This window comes from Schistocerca nitens, chromosome 5 (assembly GCF_023898315.1).
Source record: "Schistocerca nitens isolate TAMUIC-IGC-003100 chromosome 5, iqSchNite1.1, whole genome shotgun sequence".
NCBI classification, from domain to species: Eukaryota; Metazoa; Arthropoda; class Insecta; order Orthoptera; family Acrididae; genus Schistocerca; species Schistocerca nitens.
Window position 1 is genome coordinate 484,434,372 of NC_064618.1, and position 24,583 is coordinate 484,458,954.

At 39.8% G+C, this 24,583-nt stretch overlaps 1 protein-coding gene across 1 annotated transcript in view; it reads left to right on the forward strand.

Annotated features, from left to right (window-relative positions):
* LOC126260545 (E3 ubiquitin-protein ligase MYCBP2-like) overlaps positions 1-24,583 on the forward strand; it is a 389,869-nt gene that overhangs the window by 213,147 nt on the left and 152,139 nt on the right. The window contains exons 18-20 of the mRNA XM_049957880.1: positions 4,960-5,174; positions 21,364-21,535; positions 21,829-22,061. Of these exons, the coding sequence (XP_049813837.1) occupies positions 4,960-5,174; positions 21,364-21,535; positions 21,829-22,061 (620 nt within the window). The remainder of the gene's footprint in view (positions 1-4,959; positions 5,175-21,363; positions 21,536-21,828; positions 22,062-24,583) is intronic.

Consider the following 24,583-nt stretch of genomic DNA (forward strand, 5'->3'; position numbering starts at 1 on the left):
TGAAAATGGCAGTATTAAGTCTTTGAACAAGACCCTGAACGTGGGCTTTCCACGACAGCTTACTATCTATCTGAACACCTAGGAATTTGAACTGTTCAGTTTCACTAATCATATGCCTGTGCTGTGAGATTAAAACCTCAGGTTTTGTTGAATTGTGTGTTAGAAACTGTAAAAACTGAGTCTTATTGTGATTTAACGTTAGTTTATTTTCTACAAGCCATGAACTGAGGTCATGTACTGCACTACTTGAAACCGAGTCTATGTTGCACACAACATCCTTTACTACGAAGCTAGTGTCATCAGCAAACAGAAATATTTTAGAGTTACCCATAATACTAGAGGGCATATCATTTATATAAATAAGGAACAGGAGTGGCCCAACACTGATCCCCGGGGCACCCCCCACTTGACAGTACCCCACTCAGATCCCACATCACAGCCGTTATCAACATTTTGAATAATGACCTTTTGCTGCCTGTGCTTACAGAGCACAAATAAGTTTCTCAGTACTTAGCTTATAACCGCTACAGCTGTAGTGCACGCCGCAAAATGTAAACACACTACTGAGGCACGAGGCTTAGACGAACGACGAAAGCAGACTCACAAATAATAGACCACTCGAGTCAATAACACAAGATATTTTTGTAATCTATCAATGAATAAGGACATATTTCCTCACAGACTCAGATATACTGTAATAGCACTTTCTACAAACCTGTATGTGAGCAAACTACCTCTAACTACACACCCATTACACTTCTTCCAGTTATTTGAAAACTTTTTGAGAAAGTGTCCTGCATTTGAATACTGACTTATTTATCTGAGCAGAGCTTGTTAAATGCCTCTCAGTTTGCTTTTGATAAACAGTTCCATGCTGTAAAGGAAATAAAAGTTCTCATAAAAGAAGTTCTGGCAGAACTGAGAAGGAAAATTATCCTACTGGTATATTTTGTGATCCTGCCAAAGCCTTTGCTTGTATGGATCACAAAATTCTGCTTGGAGAAAGTACAGGGTGTATCAAAAAGAATCATCCAATTTGGCACGTCTAAATTTCTGAAACTAATAAACGTATACAGTGAACTTTGTTTTGATGAACGGGAAACTCAAAAGGTTTCTTTTTAATATCTTTTCATAGATGTTCAATATATCCCTCTTGAAATGCACTGCATATGTGAATGCAGTATTCAAATTGTTTCCACACTGCAGTGAGCATGTTTTGAGTTACAGCTTCCACAGCTGCTGTTATGCGATGTCTCAGTTCATTCATTATTGTTGGTAGCAGAGACACATAAACAGAGTCTTTTATAAACCCCCACAAGAAATAATCACACAAGTCAGGTCTAGTGACCTTGGAGACCTGTAATGTAAGGCTGTATCACTTGGGCCAGTGCGGCCAATGTGTTGTTCAGTAATCCTTTGATTTAAAAGTTCGCGCATTTCCAGTGTGGGAGTGCCCCATCCTGTTGGTAAATGAAGCCATTTGAATCAGTCTCCAACTGTGAGAAAAGAAAGTTATCAATCATAAACACTAAGTGTGGAAGAAAACTGTTATCCTCCATCTTGCCAAGAACGAAATTACAGAACTCCACACTTTATTGTTTGTCACCTTCACGAAGAGCTTGCAGTAGCTTGTGTCTGTATGTGTGGATGGATATGTGTGTGTGTGCGAGTGTATACCTGTCCTTTTTTCCCCCTAAGGTAAGTCTTTCCGCTCCCGGGATTGGAATGACTCCTTACCCTCTCCCTAAAACCCACATCCTTTCGTCTTTCCCTCTCCTTCCCTCGTTCCTGATGAGGCAACAGTTTGTTGCGAAAGCTTGAATTTTGTGTGTATATTTGTGTTTGTTTGTGTGTCTATCGACCTGCCAGCGCTTTTGTTTGGTAAGTCTCATCATCTTTCTTTTTATATATATATATATATATATATATATATATATATATATATATATATATATATATATATATATATATATATATATATATTTTCCAAATTACTTATATTAACATTGTAGGACAAGACAGATTGCTACTTCCCATAAAAATGACATGTTAAGTTGCAACCAGACACAATTTCAAGACACTTACACATAAGCTTTCAGCCACAGCCTTCATGAGAAAAAGAACAAGAAACACACACCATTCATTCACACAAGCAAGTGCACCTAATGCAAACAGCACTACCGGCTCCAGCAACTCGGACCAGAATCCTGGACTAAGCTGCCAAAGTTGGTGGTCATGTGCACGTGTCAGATGTGTTTATTTGTATGAATGAATGGTTTTTTTTTTTTTTTTTTTTTTTTGAAGGCTGTGGCCAAAGGCTTATGTGTAAGTGTCTTTTAATTGTACCTGTCTGCAACTTAAAGTATCATCTTTACAGTAAGTAGCAATCTATCTTCTCCCACACTGTTGATATTCCAATCTGTAGTTTCCATTGTTTGAAAGTACTTATTTTGAAATTTCATGTATTCACTTATTGAGCAGAAGCAGTGATAATATAGGCATTCTCTAACAGATCTTCCAGACAGATTTATACCTAAGATCCATTTTAATTTGTGTGTCAACATGTAGAACAGTTTTATTCCCATATAACATTTTCCTTTCTGACTCAAACTTCTATTGCCTGGAATTGCGTGTAAGTTTATTTTTAACCTTGTGTTGTGATTGTATGTGTCACAATTTTGTCTCATTCTACTGTCAGTGCCAATTATACTTTTTGATATACTTTACTGTATCCATAATATATATTCATAGCAGTGGTAGCACTTTTAGTATTTTAGGAAAGAATTTACATGACTGTCTAGTACTGGAATAACTCAGGTGGGTTCCTGAATATGAGGCCATTTTCACCTTCATAAGGACACATTTACAGACTGAGTCACAGACAATAAACTAACCTCAGGATGGTGGAACAGAACATGCGGGGCCCTACAGGGATCAATACTGGATCGACTCTTATTCTTATCCTACATAAAATAACAGTACGATTTGAAAACTTTAATGGTTGTTGATGGCGCAAGCATACTAATCAAGTATATGAACTCAGCCTTACCAGACACAGCTTAACAGACCTACAACTGGTTCACAGCAAACTGTTCAAGCCTGAATTTCATCCACATTCCACAGTTTCAGAGAAGCAAAACTGACCTGCTAGCACCAGCCGTAGACTATGTGAAACACTGTGGAGATCTAACTGAATAGAACATTGAAATTGTGTCACCTAATAGATAAACTAAACAAGAAGCTGATTTCAGGATGTTTTGCTCTTAGAAATAGCTCTCGTTGTGTTAACTCATTGAGTATTGCCTTATTTTACACATTTTTGCCATCCAGTGCAGCCAAAGTACATAAAGTATTTATTCAGGAGAAACAAGCAGTAAGAGTAGGTAAACGCACATTATGCAAAGACCTTTTTAAAAGTGCTGCAATTCTTGCACTCACTTCGCAGATAATAACAATTTCTTTGTAGACTTTGCCTCTTTGGGCTGAGTAACTCCTGGTGTTTCTTTAATGAGAAGTTATTTATTGCACTGTTCTTCACAAGACACAAAACCAGTCCATGCTGTGGAGTTATGAACATATAAACATGATAGAAAACCACCCTAAATATCCACCTAGAAAGTCTGTAGTCTTACCAGTGTCCAGTCAGTAGATAAGTAGACCCTTCAGTAAATAACCAAAGAGAGAGCACAATATCATAGCCAGGCATAGCAGAGCATCATGTTAGTTGTCACTCGAATTTAGAATGTTTGAAAGTGATGGTGCTCCACTGGATTGTGAGTTATATTTGTTGTGTAACTACCCATGTGTTCACTTTTTTGTCGTGTCTTGCAGTGGTCGGTGCAACCTGTGGCAGCCATGATCTCAGGCTATTCATTTAGCTTTTCGAAGACAGATATATATAGGACCTAAAATTCTGGATAGATAAGCTGTTCAACAAGATATTATGTATCCTAGTAACAAAACTGTGAAACTGTCAAGTCTGTATGTTTGAATATGCCAATTTCCAAAACCACTAGACAAATTTTAATGGAGTTTTCACATGTAACTTGAGCATAGCTTGGGGTAGTGTATAGGCTTTATTTAATCAAAATCTGATCATGGGGAAAAAAGATATTGTAATTTAAAGTTTTATCTAAAACTGCCATATCTATCTGTTTCAACATGCTGATCTCCATACCCACTAGATGAATTTTTGTAGGGTTTTCATAGGTAACTTGAGCATATGTTGGGGCAACATACAGGTTTTATTTCATCAGAATTGGAACATGTAAGAAAATGAAATTTTTATCTAAAATCATCTACCCAGCATAGTATTTCAGATGTTTACCACAACAACATGATCCTCAGGGTATAATACACAAGTGAACTGATAGATGACATTAATGTTTTCAAGTCTCTGACAGGTGTATTTTCAGAAGTTTACACCAGTGGCAGAATGTAGTGCACTTAGCTTTCTATCACACAAAATCACTTTGAAAAATGGTTTCCTGATTATTGTGTTGCTAAATTTAAGCCTATTGAAATTGCATAATGAAGTGAGGCTTGAAATCCCCTCTCTCCAACATAAACAGAGAATTTTGACGCTGCTTTTTGCAGTGGTAGTTCCCAAGGAGAAATACAGTGATGTGATTGTTCCTTGGTATCAACTTGGGAGGAATATATTTGCATTACTTTTGCCACAACAAAGGACTGCTTATTTAAATTTTAACATATACTGTTGTAAGATGAGTTTCACCTGGGATGTTAGGATGCATACTGACTGCAGTTTATACTAAGACAGACTTTATGCAGTAAAAGTAGATAGCTTTTATAAATGTATAGTAACTCTCTTTTTTAGTATTTGTGAAGAAAACAGTCACTAACAGTGACCCAAAATAGGATAGTGGCACCATTATCATAATCATAGTATTTTATAATTTTTTTTGTTCTTGTGAATGATTCACCACTTTATTATTACAGGAATGCCCTCAGTTGCTGAGAACTACAGTCCTCCTGAGTCATCAGGGCCCTTTCCTCCAGCAGGGCCATTCCAGTGTTTACAGGCTCTGGGCATCCACCCATCTCATCAGCCACAAGATGACACACCTGTGTCTTTTCTCGAAGAATCTCTAAGAAGACAAAATGGGGCAGTGACGGGTTTTAATGGTGGCACAAATGGCTTTCTTTCTGGCAGGGTATGTGCAAGTGTTCTGTATCTTTCTTGAAACTTTCCTGTTTTTTGAAAATTTTGAAGTTCAGGGTTCAACTGTGTTTTTAACACCTTGAGGTCCAGGCACTTAGGAAACTTTTGGGCCCAGAAAACCAGTTATTTATGCCATTCTTTCAATTATTACTGGCACATCTGTTCTTGATGTGTCTTAAAGGGCAATACATATTAAAAAGACCAAGCTTCAAGGTTTACTTTTGACATCTACTGCAGTTCTCTCATACATTACAAGCTGTGCAATGATGGTACAGAAAGTATCATTTTCACTTAAAAAAGAAAAGTGCAACATGTGGATTTCAGCACATTCACACATAACTGTATTTTGTGAAACAAATACTAACAAAGAGATAGAGGGGCTGGCCAGTACTTGCCTCAGCTCAATACAGCCGATAGATACACAAAACAGAACAGAAAATTTACGTATCCTAGCTTTCGGAACTTTGTTCCTTCGTCAGGGAGGAGAGAGGGGAAAAAAGGGGAAGAAGGGAAAGTTGATTCAGTTACTCACAACCCAGGTTATGAAGCAACAGGGGATAGGTAAACAGGGAGGGTAGCAAAGATGGAGGCATGGGTGTCAGAGGGAAGCCAAAGATATTCTACTGTAAGTACTGTGCCAGCTTCAAACCAAAGAGGATGCATACAGAAGTAAAGAGGTATATAGTATAAAGAAAAACACAACTATGTAGGATGAAAAGATGCATGAATGGCTAAAGAGGAAAGGGAAAGAGGAGAAGACTGAAGAGTAAATGGGAGTGAAGTTGGTTAACATAGGTTCAGCCCAGGGGGATAGCGGGATGAAAGGATGTGTTGGAGTGCAAGTTCCCATCTCCGCAGTTCCGAGGGACGAGTGTTGGGTGGGAGAAGCCAAATGGCACGTACGGTGTAGCAGATTCCTAGGTCCCTAGAATTATGCTGGAGGGGATGCTCCGTTACTGGATATTGGACATCTCCTAGGCGGACAGTTCATCTGTATTACTCGGGAGATCTGTTCGTGGACAAGGTCTGCAGGATAGTTGCGGGAGAGGAAAGCACTGGTCAGGTTATTGGTGTAATTGTTGAGGGATTCGTCACTGGAGCAGATACGTTTGCCACGAATAACTAGGCAGTAGGGAAGGGAGCGTTTGATGTGGAATGGATGGCAGCTATCAAAGTAAGGTACTGTTGTTTGTTTGTGGGTTTGATGTGGACAGAAGTGTGGATGTGAGCTTCAACAAGATGAAGGTCAACATCCAGGAAGGTGGCTTGGGTTTTGGAGAAGGACCTGCTGAAATTCAGCTTCGAAAAGGAGTTGAGGTTGTGGAGGAAATTAAGGAGTGTTTCTTCACCATGAGTCCAGACCACAAAGATGTCATCTATAAACGTATACCAGGCCAGGGGAAGCAGCTGTTGGGTCTTCAAGAAAGCCTCTTCCATGCGGCCCATGAAGAGGTTGGCATAGGACGGAGCCATCCTGGTTCCCATGGCCGTTCCCCTGATTTGTTTGTAGGTCTTCTGGCCTTCAAAAGTGAAGTAATTATGGGTGAGGATGAAGTTGGTAAGTGTGAAGTGTGATAAGGAACGAGGTTTTTGGAAGATCTTCGGGTGGGCGTTTGGAGAGGTAGTGTCCAAGGGCAGAGAGACCGTGGGTATGTGGGATGTTTGTGTAAAGGGATGTGGCATCTGTGGCGACAAGAAAGGTTTCAGGTGGGAGGGGAGTGGAAATGGATTTGAGCCGTTCTAGGAAGTGGTTTGTGTTTTTGATGTAGGATGGGAGTCTGCAGGTGATAGGTTGGAGGTGTTGGTCTACCAGAGCTGAGATACGTTCTGTTGCGGCTTTGAAGCCTGCTACAATGGAAGGCCAGGAATGTTCCCTTTGTGGATTTTGGGTAGTAGGTAGAAGGTAGGGGTAAGTGGCTCAGGTGGAGTGAGTAGGTCTATGGAAGCCGTTGTGAGGCCATGTGAGGAACCTTGGATTTTTAGGATTTTCTGCAGCTCAGTCTGGATGGAGGGAATGGGATCCTGGGTAACAGCTTTGTAGGTTGAGGTGTCGGAGGGTTGACACAGTCCTTCTGCCACATACTCCTCACAGTCAAGTACCACAGCTGTGGAGCCTTTATCTGCTGGGAGGACGACAATAGAGCGTGAAACGTCCCCTTTGAACAATTGTACACGACTGTGCTTAAACTGACACACAATATTTTTTTAGCGCAACGCAATCTGACTTTCAATAATCCCTACAAAAGAATGGCCCTGACTAACATTAACCTATACCTTTCACAAATCACTTACCTCACAAAAATCTTCGTTACTCGAACTACTGCAATACAGCGCAAGCCGCTACTGCCAGCTAAATAAAAGATTCAAACTACAGAAGGCACTAACTACTGATAGGCATAGTTAGCAAATGAAAGATTTTAATAGAGAACTTACCTTAATAGTGTTGAAAAATCATAATATACATAGCAGTTCATGACATCCAGTCTTACAAATTTCAAAACTCCGCCATTTCTTTCCCCACATCCACCACTGCTGGCGGCTCACCTCCAACTGTGCAACGCTATGCGCTGTTAACATCCAGCTGCCCAACACTACAATGGCAGACAACAATGCAAACTAGCCACAGACTGCACACAGCACAGCCAGTGATTTTCATACAGAGCGCTACGTGGCGTTACCAATAAGAAAACCTAGACAGCCTACTTACATAGCCCCCATGCTCCCCACAAAAAATTTTACAAATTGTTTTGGGCACTGCCCAATACAGATATGAAAAAATTTTTCATAGTTACAATAACAAAGATATCAAATGCACACACTTATTGATACAATGTTGGTCATGAGCTAAAATTTTCTCACAGTCCATAAAGACAGTCCTGATCATTCATCACAGTAAAATTGCAGAGTTTTCTCAAAGTCTGAGCAGTAAAAGAAAATGCACACGGAAGTAGTGGATTTCCATGCAGTCTTGAAGAAGTAGTGTTGTCCTCCCAACGGAAAGACAGTGCTGAGTCTTGGCCTGCAGACAGGTAATGGGCCACAACAGAGGAAACCTACAGCAGAGTCATTCGATGTTTTGAAGAATATTGGTAGATAGGTCATGACAGAGCAGACCCACTATAGTCTTGGTAGAGAGTATGGGATTGGTGGGCCATTAAACGTGCAGACCCACTGTAGTCTTTGTAGAAATAATGGTACTGGTGGGCCATCAAAGATGCAGGCCCACTGTAGTACTTGTAGAAATAATGGTACTGGTGGGCCATCAAAGATGCAGACCCACTGTAGTCCTTGTAGAGACGGCCAGCAGCCATCTGTTGCGACTGTGCAGGTGCACAATCACCATCGAAGAGTCTTGCGGAGAATATAGCAAGTCATAAACCACACTTGTGCACACACAAAGTTTTTGAATTGTCCTTAGAACCAGCAATGCTGTTATCCAGTCCCTTGCTGAATTATTAACACACGTGCAAACACTATCAGTCCCTACTTCTCACATATTGTCCATATACTATGACCAACAGAAACGTGTGCAGTGAAATGTAACTTACAAGTTACTTAATCTGATGAACTGATGTCCATTACAATTTTATAACATAAGAATACAATTACAAAGATACAGAATACATCATTAAAGAACATAACAATACAGATAACATTTGTAGTAATAGGGGCTTTACAAAAGAATAGAAATAAACATATACATCAGTGTTACAGGAATTATGACATAAGTAAATACATAAAAGATCAGAATAACTTTTGAAACATCAACTTAACACAGGAGCATTAAAACAAAACAGAATAAATAATGTCTAAACATCTTTACAAATTAAATAACATATTATCAGAAAAATTATACAACGTAACTCTCATCAGATAAACACATAAAGACAGGAAGAACACAAATACCCAAGGGTACACACACACATAGTGGGATAACACAAGGAAAGGACAGGGTTTGTTTTACTGCAGTATTTTGCAAACAAAACTTTCTTTACTTCTCGGAGATCTCCCTTCGTTCTTCATTATTTCCAAAAAGTCCCATCTATACCTGCTTTCTATACTTTTTTCGTATAACTTCTCAATGCATTTCTTCCAATGCATCGCAACTCATTCTCTTATATAGTCTACCCCCTCTTAAGCTAACTTAAATCTACTGAGCTCAGATGCTAAACTAAAGGACGAGGCAATGCAGCAGCGCAAAACAATTAACACAAACAGCAATAAGAAAAAATGGAAACTGTCAAAGCAAGCTACAGTAAATCTAAATTACCAAGCAAATGCAACATTACAAGTAATATGAGCCAATGTGCAGCAACAAGGAAAATAAATCTAACAGAGTAATACAAAGTGAAATTTAGTAGTACTATGCCTGGCAAACAGCAGCAGCAAATGCAATAACTTATATCTAAACATGACAAAGCTCAAGCAGAAAAATATTACAGTACAAATGGCCGTGTTTAATACCTATGTCACATCTTAATACTAGAGTGATGCATCACAATTTATTCTACAAAAGAAATTACCAAGTACTTGAAAACAAAATTATGTATGCAGTTACTGTTATTAATCCCTTCTTATTGTTATTTCCATTCCAAGTGCTCCTTTTTCGAAGAATATGGATCATAAAATAATTATTTAATAGATCTGTTGACAGAAAGTGTTCACATTATCAAATGCATTTAAGTTTATTTTATAAAACCAATGCTGCAACACAGCTGGAAAACAGATATCAAATGAAATAAGCAATTACGCAAACCAAAGCATAAAAACATCATTCAACAGCTATGTGGCATTTCATAAGTCAGTAGAAATTCTCTCAATTCTCGTAGAAAGACACTTGTCATAATCAGGTGTGCAGATGTACGAATATTTCCCATCAATTCATAAGCATTTCAGTAAGTAGCACAAAGTATGAGTAATCATGTTTCCAAGTAATGAGCGTGTCATATTTGCGATGCTTTCTGCAAAGAAATGTCAGTTGCGAGGATAATGGCCTCTTTTTTTTCTCCACCTGTGCCTGTGAAAGGCACACACTAATGGCTTTTTTCCGGGCAGGTGGTACATCTGGGCGTCCACGACACATTACATGAAGGTCACTTAACTTTCTTCCCGAAATATTTACGACAGCAGTGACAGTCTCATATAGAAATTTCAAAGGTCGAGAATTTGCGTTACAGATGTGTAGAAACAAAATCCTGTAAATATAACAGTGTCCAAAAAATTTTCGTCGGCATTGTGTTACATTCACGCATTTACACACATTTCATAACTCTTAAAGTACGATTCGTGGTTTCCAACAACCTTTTTCACAAACCAAAGTCCCTAACCACTACTCATTATTCCTTACCTTATTCGTCGACACTTCTTCAATATTTCATCATAAGAAATACGTAGCATAATCAAATTCCTCATATATGGTAGCATCATCTTATTGATCATAAACATATCTCAACAGCATAATACACATCGTCGTCGTAATAATATCATAACATCTCAGTCAATTCTGAAAATCGTCGTAGCTTTCTGCAATAATGTCAAAACCTAAAAAAATTCTCTGCTCACTTCAGTAGTGTCATCTACCTCAAACGTACTTTAAAATCATGCTCCCTTACCAAATCTATCATTCAAACCTCTCATAGTATCACAATGGCTCCGAAAAAATATGAACAGTTCACAAAGTACAGACAAAATACAATTTCGTAAGTGTGAAGTTATCCAACTGTGTAATTACGTAAATATCTGTCACTGATGTAGTAAAAAAAAAATGTTTCTTTCGCTGTTAAATAATCAGATAGCTGTGTAATTCTGTGTTAGAGGAATATGGTACCGATGTGTAAAGTTGTATAAGCAAATACCATATTAGCTAGGGCTCCTTGTGCTTGCCACACACATGGTACACAAAGTAAGCGTGTACCCCCCTGAGGATTAATGTAATTATACCCTCAGGTGTTACAGATTACAGCAATGGAATGAAATGTATCACGGAAAACTTTCTTTGTAATTCAAAAATCTTGAAAAATAAATGGTTCAAGTACAAAATTAATCACTCAAATGCGTGTCCTGTAGCGCTAAATGTGCGTCTTGCTGTAAGATCTTCTCTGTCGAACTGTCGTAGTTATTGTCCTCCAAAAGCTAAGTTCTGCAGAAGCCAATGTACTTATCTCATGATAAACAAAAGTGAAATGCTTTGCGTATAGATATCATATTTATTATGCTTATTGGCATGATGAAGAAAGTACTGTACAGTAACGTATTGTTGTGCCTCGAAAAAGGCTGTCTCATTGTTGCTATACCACAAAAGTTACTACTAAAACATGTTTTACTTTCCAAAATAATGCAGAAAAACTGTGCAGATATAAAACAGAAACACCGCAAAAGCAACATTGTAAATTGTCACTCATTAGTAGCGTCGTGATAAAACCGTGTAGTTGTCACATAAACTAACCACTGTGTCGTCTGGTATCTCACAGAAAGTACTTTAAATCCAGAATGTATTTTTAAGTAAACCAAAATGTTACATTAAAATCTCATTAGCAGTACCAGTATATGTTCTAAGTATGTAAGCCTTATAGTCGTTACGTAATCGTGCAACTAACAAGCAAGAATGTACACACACAATAACACTGTGACGTCTGTTCACTATAACAATGCATTCGTAATTTCTGTTTCAATAAGTTCTCTTAGTTCTTGACTGGATATTTAACTTCAAACATTGTTGCATGTTAACAGTTTGTAAGTGTGACAAAGAGTACCAGTAACGTGAGGTGAAAGATTTTATGGCAAATACTAAGTTAAAAGGCAGATTATCTCTCAGTAATTGGTTTTACACGTGAAATATGGTGTAAACCTCTACTCTTCCTAATATGCAGAGTTTCAGTTTCAACGCAATTATCATGTGGTATACGTCGGTAAGGAATACTGGAATTTATCTCAAGGTTAGCTTATGTTATTTTTCTGAAGCCCAGCCGGCGCACGTGGCTGCCTGCGGTGTGAGTCATTGTCTGTTTCTTTGTTGGCGCGCGTCGTTATTGGGATTTGGAGACCTAACTTCTGCAAATTCACCTTGTCGAGAGGGCCCTGCCCTGTTTAAATCCCGCCAGTTCTGATGCAATTCAGGTCTGTCGTTACGATCATATTGTCTGTCGTCATGTCGGTAGATTCCATAGTTTCTTTCTTGTCGGTCACGTGGTGGAGAATTTCTCCCTGAATCGTAACTGCGCGCTGGACCGTTGCGTCTAAAGTTATTCTGTCTCCCTTGATAATAATTATTTTGGTTCCCAAATTGTCTGTTTCTCTGATTGTCTCTGTGATAGTCACTACCGCGGAGAGATGATCTTTCCCTGTAATTATTACTACTCTACCAACGGTTGTCATACGGGTGGCGTCTGTTTTGGTCACGATTTGTGTTGTGAGAATAGCCTTGTCGTGTCCAGTTATTATTTCTTTCATCGCAGAATTGCGACGGATGTGACCTGTAATTGTTGTGTTCCTGTTTTCGCGTTCCGCGATTGTCAGTGTCAATTTCTAATTCTTGTAAGAGTCCCTGAAAAGCTTCAATGTCGTCTTTGCAACATCCTGCCAAAGTAATATGTCGTAAATGTTCAGGTAATTTGATTAAGCAAATGCGGATGAGTTCTGAGGGGCTGTATGGGTTTGACAGGTACTGATTCATGTGCAACATGTCTTCAAAATATTTCACAAGACTGGAAAATTCAGATTGTTCGAAATGTTTCATCATTATGATGCTATGTTTTACTCGGTCTTGTGTAGCTTGAGACCAATATGCTGAGAGGAAGGCATGATAAAATTCTCCTTCACTGTGACAATCGTGAATGACCGATCGCATTCTTACAGCTGGTTCATTCTCTAAGTAGCCACACATAAATTCTAATCTGTGTTCTAACGACCAGTTGGGGGGAAAACAATGAGAGAATTGATGGAGCCATGCTTGTGGATGAATGTCGTTGCCAGAATTTTTAAATGTTTTGAATTTACGTGTAGTAATGAACAGTTTATAGTCAAAATCATCGTGTCGGCAAGTCGCATGTCGGTCATTGTTACGTCGTTTCGACGGTTCCATCTCAAAATTCGGTGTGCCTTGCCAATTTCTTTCATAATTTCCGAAGTGTCCTGTGTTATTATTTTGTGGTTGTTCCGTATTTCTAAGTCCCTCTTCCCGTGTTGGAGCGCGAGTGTCCTCTGAAATATGTAATTTTTGTATTACTTGTGCCAACTGATCTTGTACTTCCCGGATTTCTCTTTTGTGTTGCGTATTAATTTGATTCTGATTTTGTTTGAATTTCTTAATTGTTCATACTCTTCTGTGTCAGTGATGGCTACAGGTCCTGTGTCATTCAGATCATCATCTACCTTTGTAGATAAGTTAGTGAACTGACCCGAAGGTTCGGCTACTTTCTCCGATAGTGTACTTATTTCCTCAGTGTGTTTTTCTGAACCAAGTTTCAGAGTATCTACCGTGTCCTTTAAGTTTTCCTGAGTTTTTGCAAGTTGCGTAACCGAATCGGTAGATGCAACTGAGTCATTTTAGGCTTGCAAGGTGTCGTGATTTTCATGAACAACGGTTTGCAGTTCTTTTATGGCTGCTTCGTGATTCTGTAACGCATTTTCATGCCGCGAAAAAATAGGTTGAAAATGCTCACAAATTTGTGTTTTTACTACATTACAGACTTTTTGACATTTCGATTCAATGTTATGTAACTCAGTAGTTAAATCATCGCGTGTTTGTTCAAATGTGGTGTCTAACTTTTGAAGCTTTTGCTGTGTTTGTCTCTGACTTTGTTCCATTGTGTCTAACTGTTGCTGTGTTTGTCTGTGCTGTTGTTCCATTGTGTCTAAATTTTGAAGCTTTTGCTGTGTTTGTGTCTGATTTTGTTCCACTGTGTCTAACTTTCGAAGATTTTGTTCCATTGTGTCTAACTTTTGAAGCTTTAGCTGTGTTTGTCCCATTTGTTGTATTAATTGTAATAACAATGCACTGGTGTCTGAAACATGTTCCTCAGTGCTTTTCGGCAGTGAATTTGCACCGGCAACATTCACATTTTGACAAGCAGAAAATGTGTCTTGACTTATTTGAGAAAACAGTGAGGACGCAAAACCTGAATCTACAGTATTTGCAAGATTGTGTCCTGTCATTTCGGATTCCTGAGGCAAGCTGTTGCCGACCGATCGATCGATAATGCTTCCCTGTTCACTAATTGTTTCACTGTCTACCCCATTATTTGCAGCCCGCTCCATTTCCCTATGCACAATTACCAAATTACTACTTTGAAAATTAGTTAATTCATTACTCGGTGGCGCTAACACACTGCTTTCGTCTTCACTGTCATTTCTCAGTTTACTTTGGAGCCTAGTATTACGTTTTTCACACGCCATTATTGTCACAATATTTCACACGATAACACAGAAAAGCACAATTTGAAGAGCAAAAATAAGAGAACACATTAACGTAGCACTGAAAATAATATCTCGTTAATTGCAAGAGCAGCTGCGAAATACTTGCTACCAATCTACATGCATGCCACAACTGTTTTACTGTACAACAATGAAACACTACAACTACAAAGGAAATTCTCTCTATAATTACGCGCTAGCAATAAACAAAAGCTACACTAATTACACAAACTACAAGAAAAAATCAGAAGATTCCAGTGAGGTATCCTGGTAGGTCGCCATATGAAACGTCCCCTTTGAACAATTGTACACGACTGTGCTTCAACTGACACACAATATTTTTTTAGCGCAACGCAATCTGACTTTCAATAATCCCTACAAAAGAATGGCCCTGACTAACATTAACCCATACCTTTCACAAATCACTTACCTCACAAAAATCTTCGTTACTCGAACTACTGCAATACAGCACAAGCCACTACTGCCAGCTAAATAAAAGATTCAAACTACAGAAGGCACTAACTACTGATAGGCATAGTTAGCAAATGAAAGATTTTAATAGAGTACAAACAATGTATTTACCGTAATAGTGTTGAAAAATCATAATATACATAGCAGTTCATGACATCCAGTCTTACAAATTTCAAAACTCCGCCATTTCTCTCCCCACATCCACCACTGCTGGCGGCTCACCTCCAACTGCGCAACGCTATGCGCTGTTAACATGCAGCTGCCCAACACTACAATGGCAGACAACAATGCAAACTAGCCACAGACTGCACACAGCACAGCCAGTGATTTTCATACAGAGTGCTACGTGGCGTTACCAATAAGAAAACCTAGACAGCCTACTTACAAGCGGTCTGTTTTCAGCTCCTTAATGGCACAGGATTCAGCTGGGGTGATGTTGGTGGTTGTCGGGATGTTCTTCAAGAAGGACTGGGAGTCAACTCTTGATGTGAGGAATTCCTGAAATGTCTGCAAGGCATGGTTTTGGGGGAGGGGAGGAGGATCCGTTTGAGAAGGTGGTCGGAACTGTTCTAGACAGGGTTCAACAATGTGTCTAGTATTTGGGGACTGTGTTTGGGTGGTGAAGTGATATTTCCAGTTGAGGTCCCGGATGAATGAGAGGAGATCTTTAACCAGGGCAGTGTGGTTGAATTTAGGTGTGGGGCTATAGGTTAAGCCTTTTGATAGAACAGATGTCTCTGGAGGAGAGAGGGATCTGGAAGAGAGGTTTAGAACTGAATTGGGACTGGTGATATATGACATTTGACTGTGATTATAGTTGAGATTTGGTCTGTGTGGGGTATGTGCTGGGATTGGGAGATTGAGTAGGGTGGCTAGGCTAGGTTTGTTGGCTATGAGGGGGGTTTGTTGAAGGTGCTGTTGTGGTTGGTGTTTGTGAGGGATAGGGAGAGGGACCACACTTCTTAGGTGTTGCACTAGCACTGTGGATAGTTTTTTCAGATGGTGTGTGGCATGGAACTCAAGTTTACAGCTGGCTTCTAGGATGATGTTCCTGAGTGTGTTCTCCAAGCAGGGGTTTGAGAGGTGAAGTACTTTGAAGAGAGATAGGAGCTGTTGGGAGTGGTGGTTACATGAAGTAGTGTAGAGATTCAGGACAAGTTGGGTAAGGGCTAAGGATTGAAGGCTCTGGAAGTCCAGGAGGGACTGGTGGAAGGAAGGATTGCACCCAGAGATGGGAATTTTTAAGGTAAGTCCTTTAGGAGTAATTCCAAAAGCTAAGCAGGACCAGAGGAAAAGTATGTGGGATTGCAGTTTGGCTACGGTGAATGCATGTTTCTGGAATGAATGTAAATAATGTTGTATAGGATTAGGGTACATAGTGGGTAGGGAAATTAAATAAATAAAGTTAAAATAGTAATAATAAGAAGGAATAAAACAAGGAGGGAAGGACAAGAAAGAAAGTAAATGTGTTGGTAAAAAAAGGGGGGGAGTATGGATAAAGGTTGACCAGACCAAGCAAGTATGTCCAGATCAGGGGAAACGAACACACGTTGCTCAAAAAAAGATCGCGAGTGGTGCAAAAAGTCCCAAAAAATTTGCTTGTGGCAGAGAAAGAAACTGTGCTAGTTTCATTTCCCTCCCTCCAATTATTATCTTCTTCCGTTTATAGCCCACTTCTCTTTATTTATTTATTGATTTATATATTTAACATTCCATAGTCTTAACGTTCATTATTCGCTGTTTTCCAGCCCACAATCCCTGCCAACAATCTTTGTCTAACAAATTTCCACACCCACCAGTATCATCCATTTCCGTCGATTTCGTGTTGCTGGTGATATTTTTGTGCCATTGGCTACCTTTCTCTGTGGTAAAGTCTGAAGCATTCTGGCATGCAGAGAGGTGTGTTACAGTCAGAGAAATACCATCTTGTTTCCTTCCTGCTCTGCCAGTAGATTGTTTTGTCTGCTCTGAACAAACCTTGCACACCCTTGTTGGTTGTTGCTTCTTCTCAGTTGCAGGAATTTTCTCAGGGAAGTGTCATTCTACAATCCTATTGCTGATGGTTCCACTGGGACAGTTTCTTGAGCCACAGTTGAGCCTTTCTGGAAGAGTCCTTCACCAATGTGGCACACAAAGGTGGAAAAATTACAGTTTTTCTTCTCATTAGGGTTTCTAGTCTTATGATACAGAACAAAAGGGTTTGTTGCAGCCATTATGAACATGTGAAAAAAAAATTTTTTTTCCACCGCTTCATTTGTTTCCTCTTGAAAGGATAGTAGGAGATCATGTGATCAGTTATGTCAACCCCTGTTTTGTTCAGTTTATAATCAAAAGTAGCATCCAGTCTGGACTTGATCTTAACACCATCCTTCATACAAACAGGATTGTTAGAGGTTGTCATTTTTTGTTTAGAGGAAAGGCATAATATATCCCTCATGTCCTTCCGCTTCAAAGAAAGCAGGTGGTTTCTCCTCATTGACACTGACTGATTTCTTCTGAGTTTCTTCAAAACAAAAGTTTCTTTTGGCAGTTCCTTTTGATTAGCCATACATGTGCCTACAGCTTTCGTTTTATTTTGCCATAAAAAAATCAAAAACTCCTGGCGAACTGTAAAATCTGTCCATATAAACAGTGTGACCTTTACTCAAATAATCAGCAAGCAACCTCAGAAAGAGTGATGTTATGGAATTGTCTTTTGATCCTTTACCAGTGTATACTTGAAATCCCAGAATGTAACCAGTCTTTGAATCACAGACAATAAACATTTTTATTCCATACTTGTCTGGTTTATTTTTTATGTAGACACGAATGACCACTCACCCACAAAATCCACATGTCTTCATCAATGGTGAGGTTGTCGTAGAGATAAAATGATTTCATACATTCTCGTAACAGATGATTGAGAAAAGGTCTGATTTTATGCATGGCATCATGATGTGGTTGACCTCTGGCAATGCAGGTACAAGGTGTTATCCAAAATTTTTGGTACTGGTGCTGCCAACTGTTGAAAACCTTACCTTTGGACTAATGGTCAGCATCAACCTCGAAGTAGTTCCCATCCACATGTACACACCGGTCCCACCCTTCTACCACTGGTCAAACGTTTTCTGGAAGGCCTGTTATTTGAGGGTGTTTTTCACCGCCAGCAATGCTTCTTGAATCCTCTCTAGGGTGTCGAACCGATGGCCTTTCAACTTGAGTTTCAGTTTTGGGAGTATTGCGACGTTGCAAGGTGCCAGATCTGGCAAGTATGGTGGGTGCGGTACAACTGTCCTGTTGTTTTTTGCCAAAAAGGTCCTGGTGAGTAAGTATGTGTGACAGGGTGCGTTGTCGTGATGCAGCAGCCAGTTCCCTTGACGCCAAAGTTTGGGCCGACGTCACCACACATTTTCATGGAGCCATTGCAAAACATCGCAGTAGTATGCGGAATTCACTGTTTGGTTGGGTGGGATGAATTCTTTGTGCACAATTCCCTTGGTATCAAAGAAAACGATGATCATGATCTTCACTTTGCTCTTCACCTGTCTCGCTTTTTTGGGTCTTGGAGAGCCCGGGCACTTCCACTGGGATGGTTGTTGCTTCGTCTCTGGGTCATAACCGTAAATCCAGCTCTCATTGGCTTTGATAATCCGTGACAAGAAGGTTGGATCATCAGATGCGGTCTGACAAAGGTCCGTGCACACTTCAACATGCTGTGCCTTCTGATCGGCAGTCAAGATCCTTGGCAAAAATTTTGCAGTGACACGATGCATGCCAAATTCATCAGTCAGCATTCGTTGATACGTCCCATAACCAATACCCACTTCATCCCCAAAGTCTTGAATGGTTCGACGTCGATCTGCACGAACCAGTTGTTGAAGTTTGGCAACAATGTCTGGTGTTGTGCGGCTAACGGGCCTTCCAGTGTGAGTATCGCCTTTGATGTCTGTGTGACTGGCCCTGAACTGAGCATGCCACTCAAACACACGCTTACAGCTCATTCTCTGTCCCCCAAACGCTTGGTGAATCATTGCTAGGGTCTCTGTAGCACTTTTCCCAAGATTCGCACAGAATTTGATACACACGTGGTGTTCTGTTCGTGGATCCATCGTAAAATTGCCACACATCAAACACAGAGTATTACGGAAATCACTGTGGACATGCAACATGTCCTCCCAGCTGAATGCTACTCCACACACTGACTCATCAGATATGCAGCTCTCGCCACCTAGCGGTGCAAATATCTACTACTCCTACTTTCCAGATGACAGCACCAGTCCCAAAAATTTTGTATTCCACCTCGTAGAGTTGTCTTTCGAATGTAAATTTGAAAGTATGGCCTTGAACCCATTTCTGCTCATTGTAGATCCTGGGAAAGGGCTTGAAAGACTATTAGTCTGCTAATTTTGATTTCTTCACAAGGCACATATGAATAATTATGGCAAAAAACACATACATTTCATGGAGCTACACTCCAACCCATAAATGCCAAACACTGTGTGGCTATAGTTTGGAGCATGCCTTCAGTTTATCATAAACACATTTTGCATACCTGTTCATTTCTGATTTTATGTGTTTCACCATAGACTGTGGAAATAAAATAGAAAACACATCAAGTGGAGTGGATCTTTCATAAACTGCAGCTCTTACTCCAGTTATGTCAGAGAACTGTGGCAAAGGATGCTGTAGGTCCTTGAATCTCCAACCTAAACCAGTATCTGTTGATTTTGTTTGTGAAGACTGCTACCTTTTCTGTGGTGGTGTAGAAGACAGTGTTACAGCAGAAGAACATTGTCACTTGGAAGTTATTTGAACAGCAGCATATTCGTCATCAGATTCATCTGTAAAAAAAAAAATAATTGCAGTGCCAGTAACTGAAGCAACAGTACTAAATATGACAAATTGTATCACTCTGTAGCTTACCTGAATTTGAATCTTCTTTGGACTGTTCCCACCCACATATTTCTCCCTCTGATCCAGAATCAATCAATTCGTCTTCCAGTGCCTCTAAAATTTCTTGATTACTCAGTGAACAAAACGTGTTTGCAGTGGGTTCACAGATAGCGATAAAACTGAATGAAACCGCATGCGAATAAGATGACAGTGTAACCGCACAAGGGCTCAGACAGGTGCGATGGCAGCACTGAAGTTGGCTACTGCTTCTTTCCAAGTAATTCTAGAACCTGACAACAGAGAGCAGGGACAGCCAGCCAGATATCTGTACAATGTTCTCACATGAAACGAGTCATTTTCGAGCAACAGGAGGCTTGCACGTCATGAAACATTGCGGCCTGAGGTACACTCAGGCATGGGTCATTGAGCTTGGTGCTATAGCCCGAGCCACACTCGGGCTTTGTCACCAAAGTGTTAAATTTATCTGTTTGTCAGCCTTACTCCATTTGATTCGGTTTCAGCACGTGTTTGTTAATTACCATTTAAAATATCAACCCACTGCTAAATAATTAGCAACATGTAGAGAATTATTATGTATAATATACCTACATCTACAGCATCCCTGAATCTATGTCTGGATTTTGGAATTATTAGTTCCTTCTGCAAGTAGAAAAGATAGATAGGTTGAGGAAGGCTGGAAAAGAGTGGTTCGTTTCTCAGACCCCAGGGTGAGATGAATGTGTGTGTCATCAATTTCAAGGGAGACAAAGATCTGTATCAGTTGTTGCTAACTTCTTAGTTTATCAAACATTCAAAATAGAAATGATAAAATGTTTGCAGTGGTAAACAAAAGAGAACCCTCACTAGACAACTTGTTCACTGGCAAGTAAGGAAGAGAGGGGGAGGGAGAGCTCTGAAACATAATACACGGTTTTTTTTGTATATTTCGTACATGTAAGTAAGAACTATTAGCGCAATATTACAATGAAACAATTCTCTTCTTTGTGGCTATTTTCATTAGTGTTTTCACAAATGTGGATTTGCTCAGTATTGCAGATATAGCTGAACAAACGTGGGAAAGCAAAAACAAAGGCTTCCAAACAGCATTGAGACATTACTGATCATCAAAGTACTTGCATCAGGTTCTGGGATCAAAAGCCCATCTGTGGGCTTGATAATATAGATGTAAAATATAGAAGTATTGAAATAGAGTGAAGGAAATTATGTCTTGCACATGAATTTGACTTGAGTATGGTTAAAATGGTTGTTTTCATGCTTCTGATCAATATTATAAGAATAAACATCCCTTTATGGGTTCCTATAATTTTTTCAGCTACCTTTACTCATGATTGTAGCTTTAATACGACCTTTCTTATTTATTGTTTTGGATTGATTATGTGTCATAATAATTCCTGTATGAATGACAGCCTGTTTCAGAAGGTCCTCTTAGTGATAATGAGAGTGAAAGTAGCAGAAATCGAACATTCCATCGCTCTATATCTATGGGTACAAATGGAGCACCGTGGAGCAGACGAGAAGGAGATGGTCGCATAATTATGATGCGGAAACGTAACAACAGTAGTGGTGAAATGATTAGTGGTGAGTTTTCAATGTTTCAGAACATATTTATATCACCAATTACATTTTTAATTATGAATACTATTCTTGACATGCTTTCTCAGAGCCTCATGGAAAAAAAAAAAAAAAAAAAACTACACCAAGTATTTTTGTATGAAAATAAAATTAAGTGTTAACATTTCATTACTCATCTGAAAAATAAAGTGGCAAGTTATTTCAGTTATATAGTGCTAATTTTTAATCTTGATTAATGAATATAATACATTTACTTTGCATAATGTTTATACTCACATATTTGTGGTTGTTGCTTTCAGATGGTGGTTCCTCATTATTATGTTATCCCTCGGCAGCACTACAAAAGTTAGTTCCTAGTATAGATCAGTCAGCAATTGTGTCACTGGCCAAAACAGAACAAGCAAAAGGTAGCCTTGATCTTCTGAACCGTCCAATCATGATGTTCCTGTTTCAGCAGCATAATCTCGATTATATGCAGCTTGCAATGAGGCAAGCTTTACGTAAAGCTACCTGCAGAGTTTACGCAATGCAGGCAAGTAAAGCTAGAAAGACCATATCCAGTGAAATTATATTTATTTTTTCCATAAATGTGCCTTTTCTCAACAGTTGGGTTCAAAGGTGTAATATTTAATACAACACGACACAAACTGCCTTTGACATTTGGTTTTAACATCACAGTGTTTCAGTAGGCATGATCCTATGACAGATGGTATCCCCTTCACCTTCCTCCGACCTTTGAACTGCTTTATCAAGCCAGTTAAAGGGGACATACATTCTAATTTTGGTTCCAAACCACAGCGCAGCCTGGCATTTTTTATGTTAACAAATCATTTTCAGAGATGAAAGAAGTGACAGGAAATATCCTAGCTATTTAGCAGTAGCAGCAGAACACACACATATCAAAATTAAGAAAATTTGCAAGCTTTTGGAGCCAATGGAGCCTTCTTCTGGCAGAAGGGTTAAAGGGGAAGGAAGAGGGATGAAGAAAATAGACGAGCAATGTTGACGAAATGGGGAGAGTTTGGAAAAGCTGCCCAGAACCTGGGTCAGGGGAGACATAGACAGGATGAGAACGAAAGACTGATTGCTGGGTAATGCACCACATGAGATGTGAAAATTTGAGGGCTTAGAGGTTAGAGATACAGTAATAAGTAAGACAGAGGGATTACTAACAAAACATCGGTCAGTAGTAAATAAGAGCAGAAAGTTAAGTGCATAGTATGCGTCAGGTGTAGGGGGTGGGGGGGGGGGGTGGGGGGGGGGGGAGGTGCTGGCAAGGAAAAATAGTCAGGTCAGAAAATAAAATATATAGAAAACTAAAAGAGAGTGAAGAAGGTTGCTGAGAAGAAATGCAGAGACTGAAGAAATTAGTGTAAACTAAGGCCAGGTGGGTAGTGAGAATGAAGGACATGTAATGCCAGTTCCCCCCTGCAGAGTTCTTAGAAGGTCATGTCTGGGGGGGGGGGGGGAATCCAGATGTCTCCTATGGTGAAATAGGCACCAAGGTCATGTTGTAGAACATGCTCTGCAACAGGATATTGTATGTTGCCAGTGTACACCTTCTGCCTATGTCAGTTCATCCTGGCTAATAACCTGATGGCAGTCATACCAGTGTAAAAGACCAAAAAGTGTTTGCATAACAGGTGGTACATGACATGTCATTTCAAAGGTGGCTCTCCCTTCAGTAATGCATGTTTTGCCAGTTACAGACCTGGTATAGGTGGGGGCAGGAGGGAGCATAGGGCAAGTCTTAAAGTGGGTAAATCACTGGAGTAGGAGCCATAGGTTAGGGAAATGGGTGCAGAAGGAGCATAGGAGGGGGGGGGGGGTGACGAAAAGCTATTCTAGGCGCTGTGGGCGGAAATGTTGGATGTCGGGTAGAATGGACCTCATTCAGGAGATGATTAAGTTATAGCCTTGTCAAAGTAGCTGATTAATTCATTCAAGACACAGATAATACTGTGTGCAAGAGGTGTATTCCTAAGTTGGTTTTGGAGGCATCAGTCATTCCAGGAGTAGATGTAATGACCGGGACAATCTACTTTTGAACTAGGCTCTTGGGATAATTGTGTACAGTGAAGGCTGATGTGAGAGTGGTAGTGTATTCTGTAAGTAGTCTCCATGTGAACAAATTTGTTTATCTTGGCCAAGGCTGTGTGGGAGGGAACGTTTGACATGGGAAGGATTGCAACTGTCAAAATGTTAGTGCTGCTGTTTGTTGGTAGGTTTAATGTGAACAGGAGTGTGTAGCTGACCCTCAATGAGGATGAGATCAACATCAAGGAAAATGGCATGTGATTCAGATTAGGAACATGTGAAATTTAATGGCGGTAATATATTTAGAGGATCCAAAAATTGTAATAGGTCAGCCTCATCTGAGTCCATAAGGCAAAGGTTTCATCAGTGTATTTAAACCAAACCTAGAGCTGAAGGCTCAGATATTCTAAGAAAGCCCCCTCCAAGTGACCCATGAAAAAGTTGGCATAGGAAGGAGCCATCCTGGTTCCCACAGCCATGCTGATGATTGGTTTATACGTCAAAGTTGAAGTAGTTGTTGGTAAGTACAAAGTTGATTAAGGTGAGCAGGAAGGACATCATAGGCTTGATACGTCAAAGTTGAAGTGGTAAGTATAAAGTTGATTAAGGTGAGCAGGAAGGACATCATAGGCTTGGAATCAGGTGGGCACTGGTTGTTATAGACAGAGGTGCCACCGGTGGTGACTAGTAAGGTTTGTAATGGGAGTAGGACAGGCACAGATTTCAGACAATCCAGGAAATCGTTAGTATCTTTAATATAAGAGGGAAGTCTTTGTTCTACAGATTACAGGTATTGATCAACTAAGACAGATATACATTCATCGGGTGCTTTGAAGCCAACAACTATGGGATGGCCTATTTGGTTGGGATTGTGGATCTTAGGAAGAAGGTAACAGATTGGGGTGCATGGTTTGAGTGGAGTAAGAAGTTCTGCAGATTGAGGTGTTTGTTGTTGGGAGGGGCCAAGGCTTTTAAGGAGGGACTGTAGGTCAGTTCGTATCAGAGAGATGGGATCTT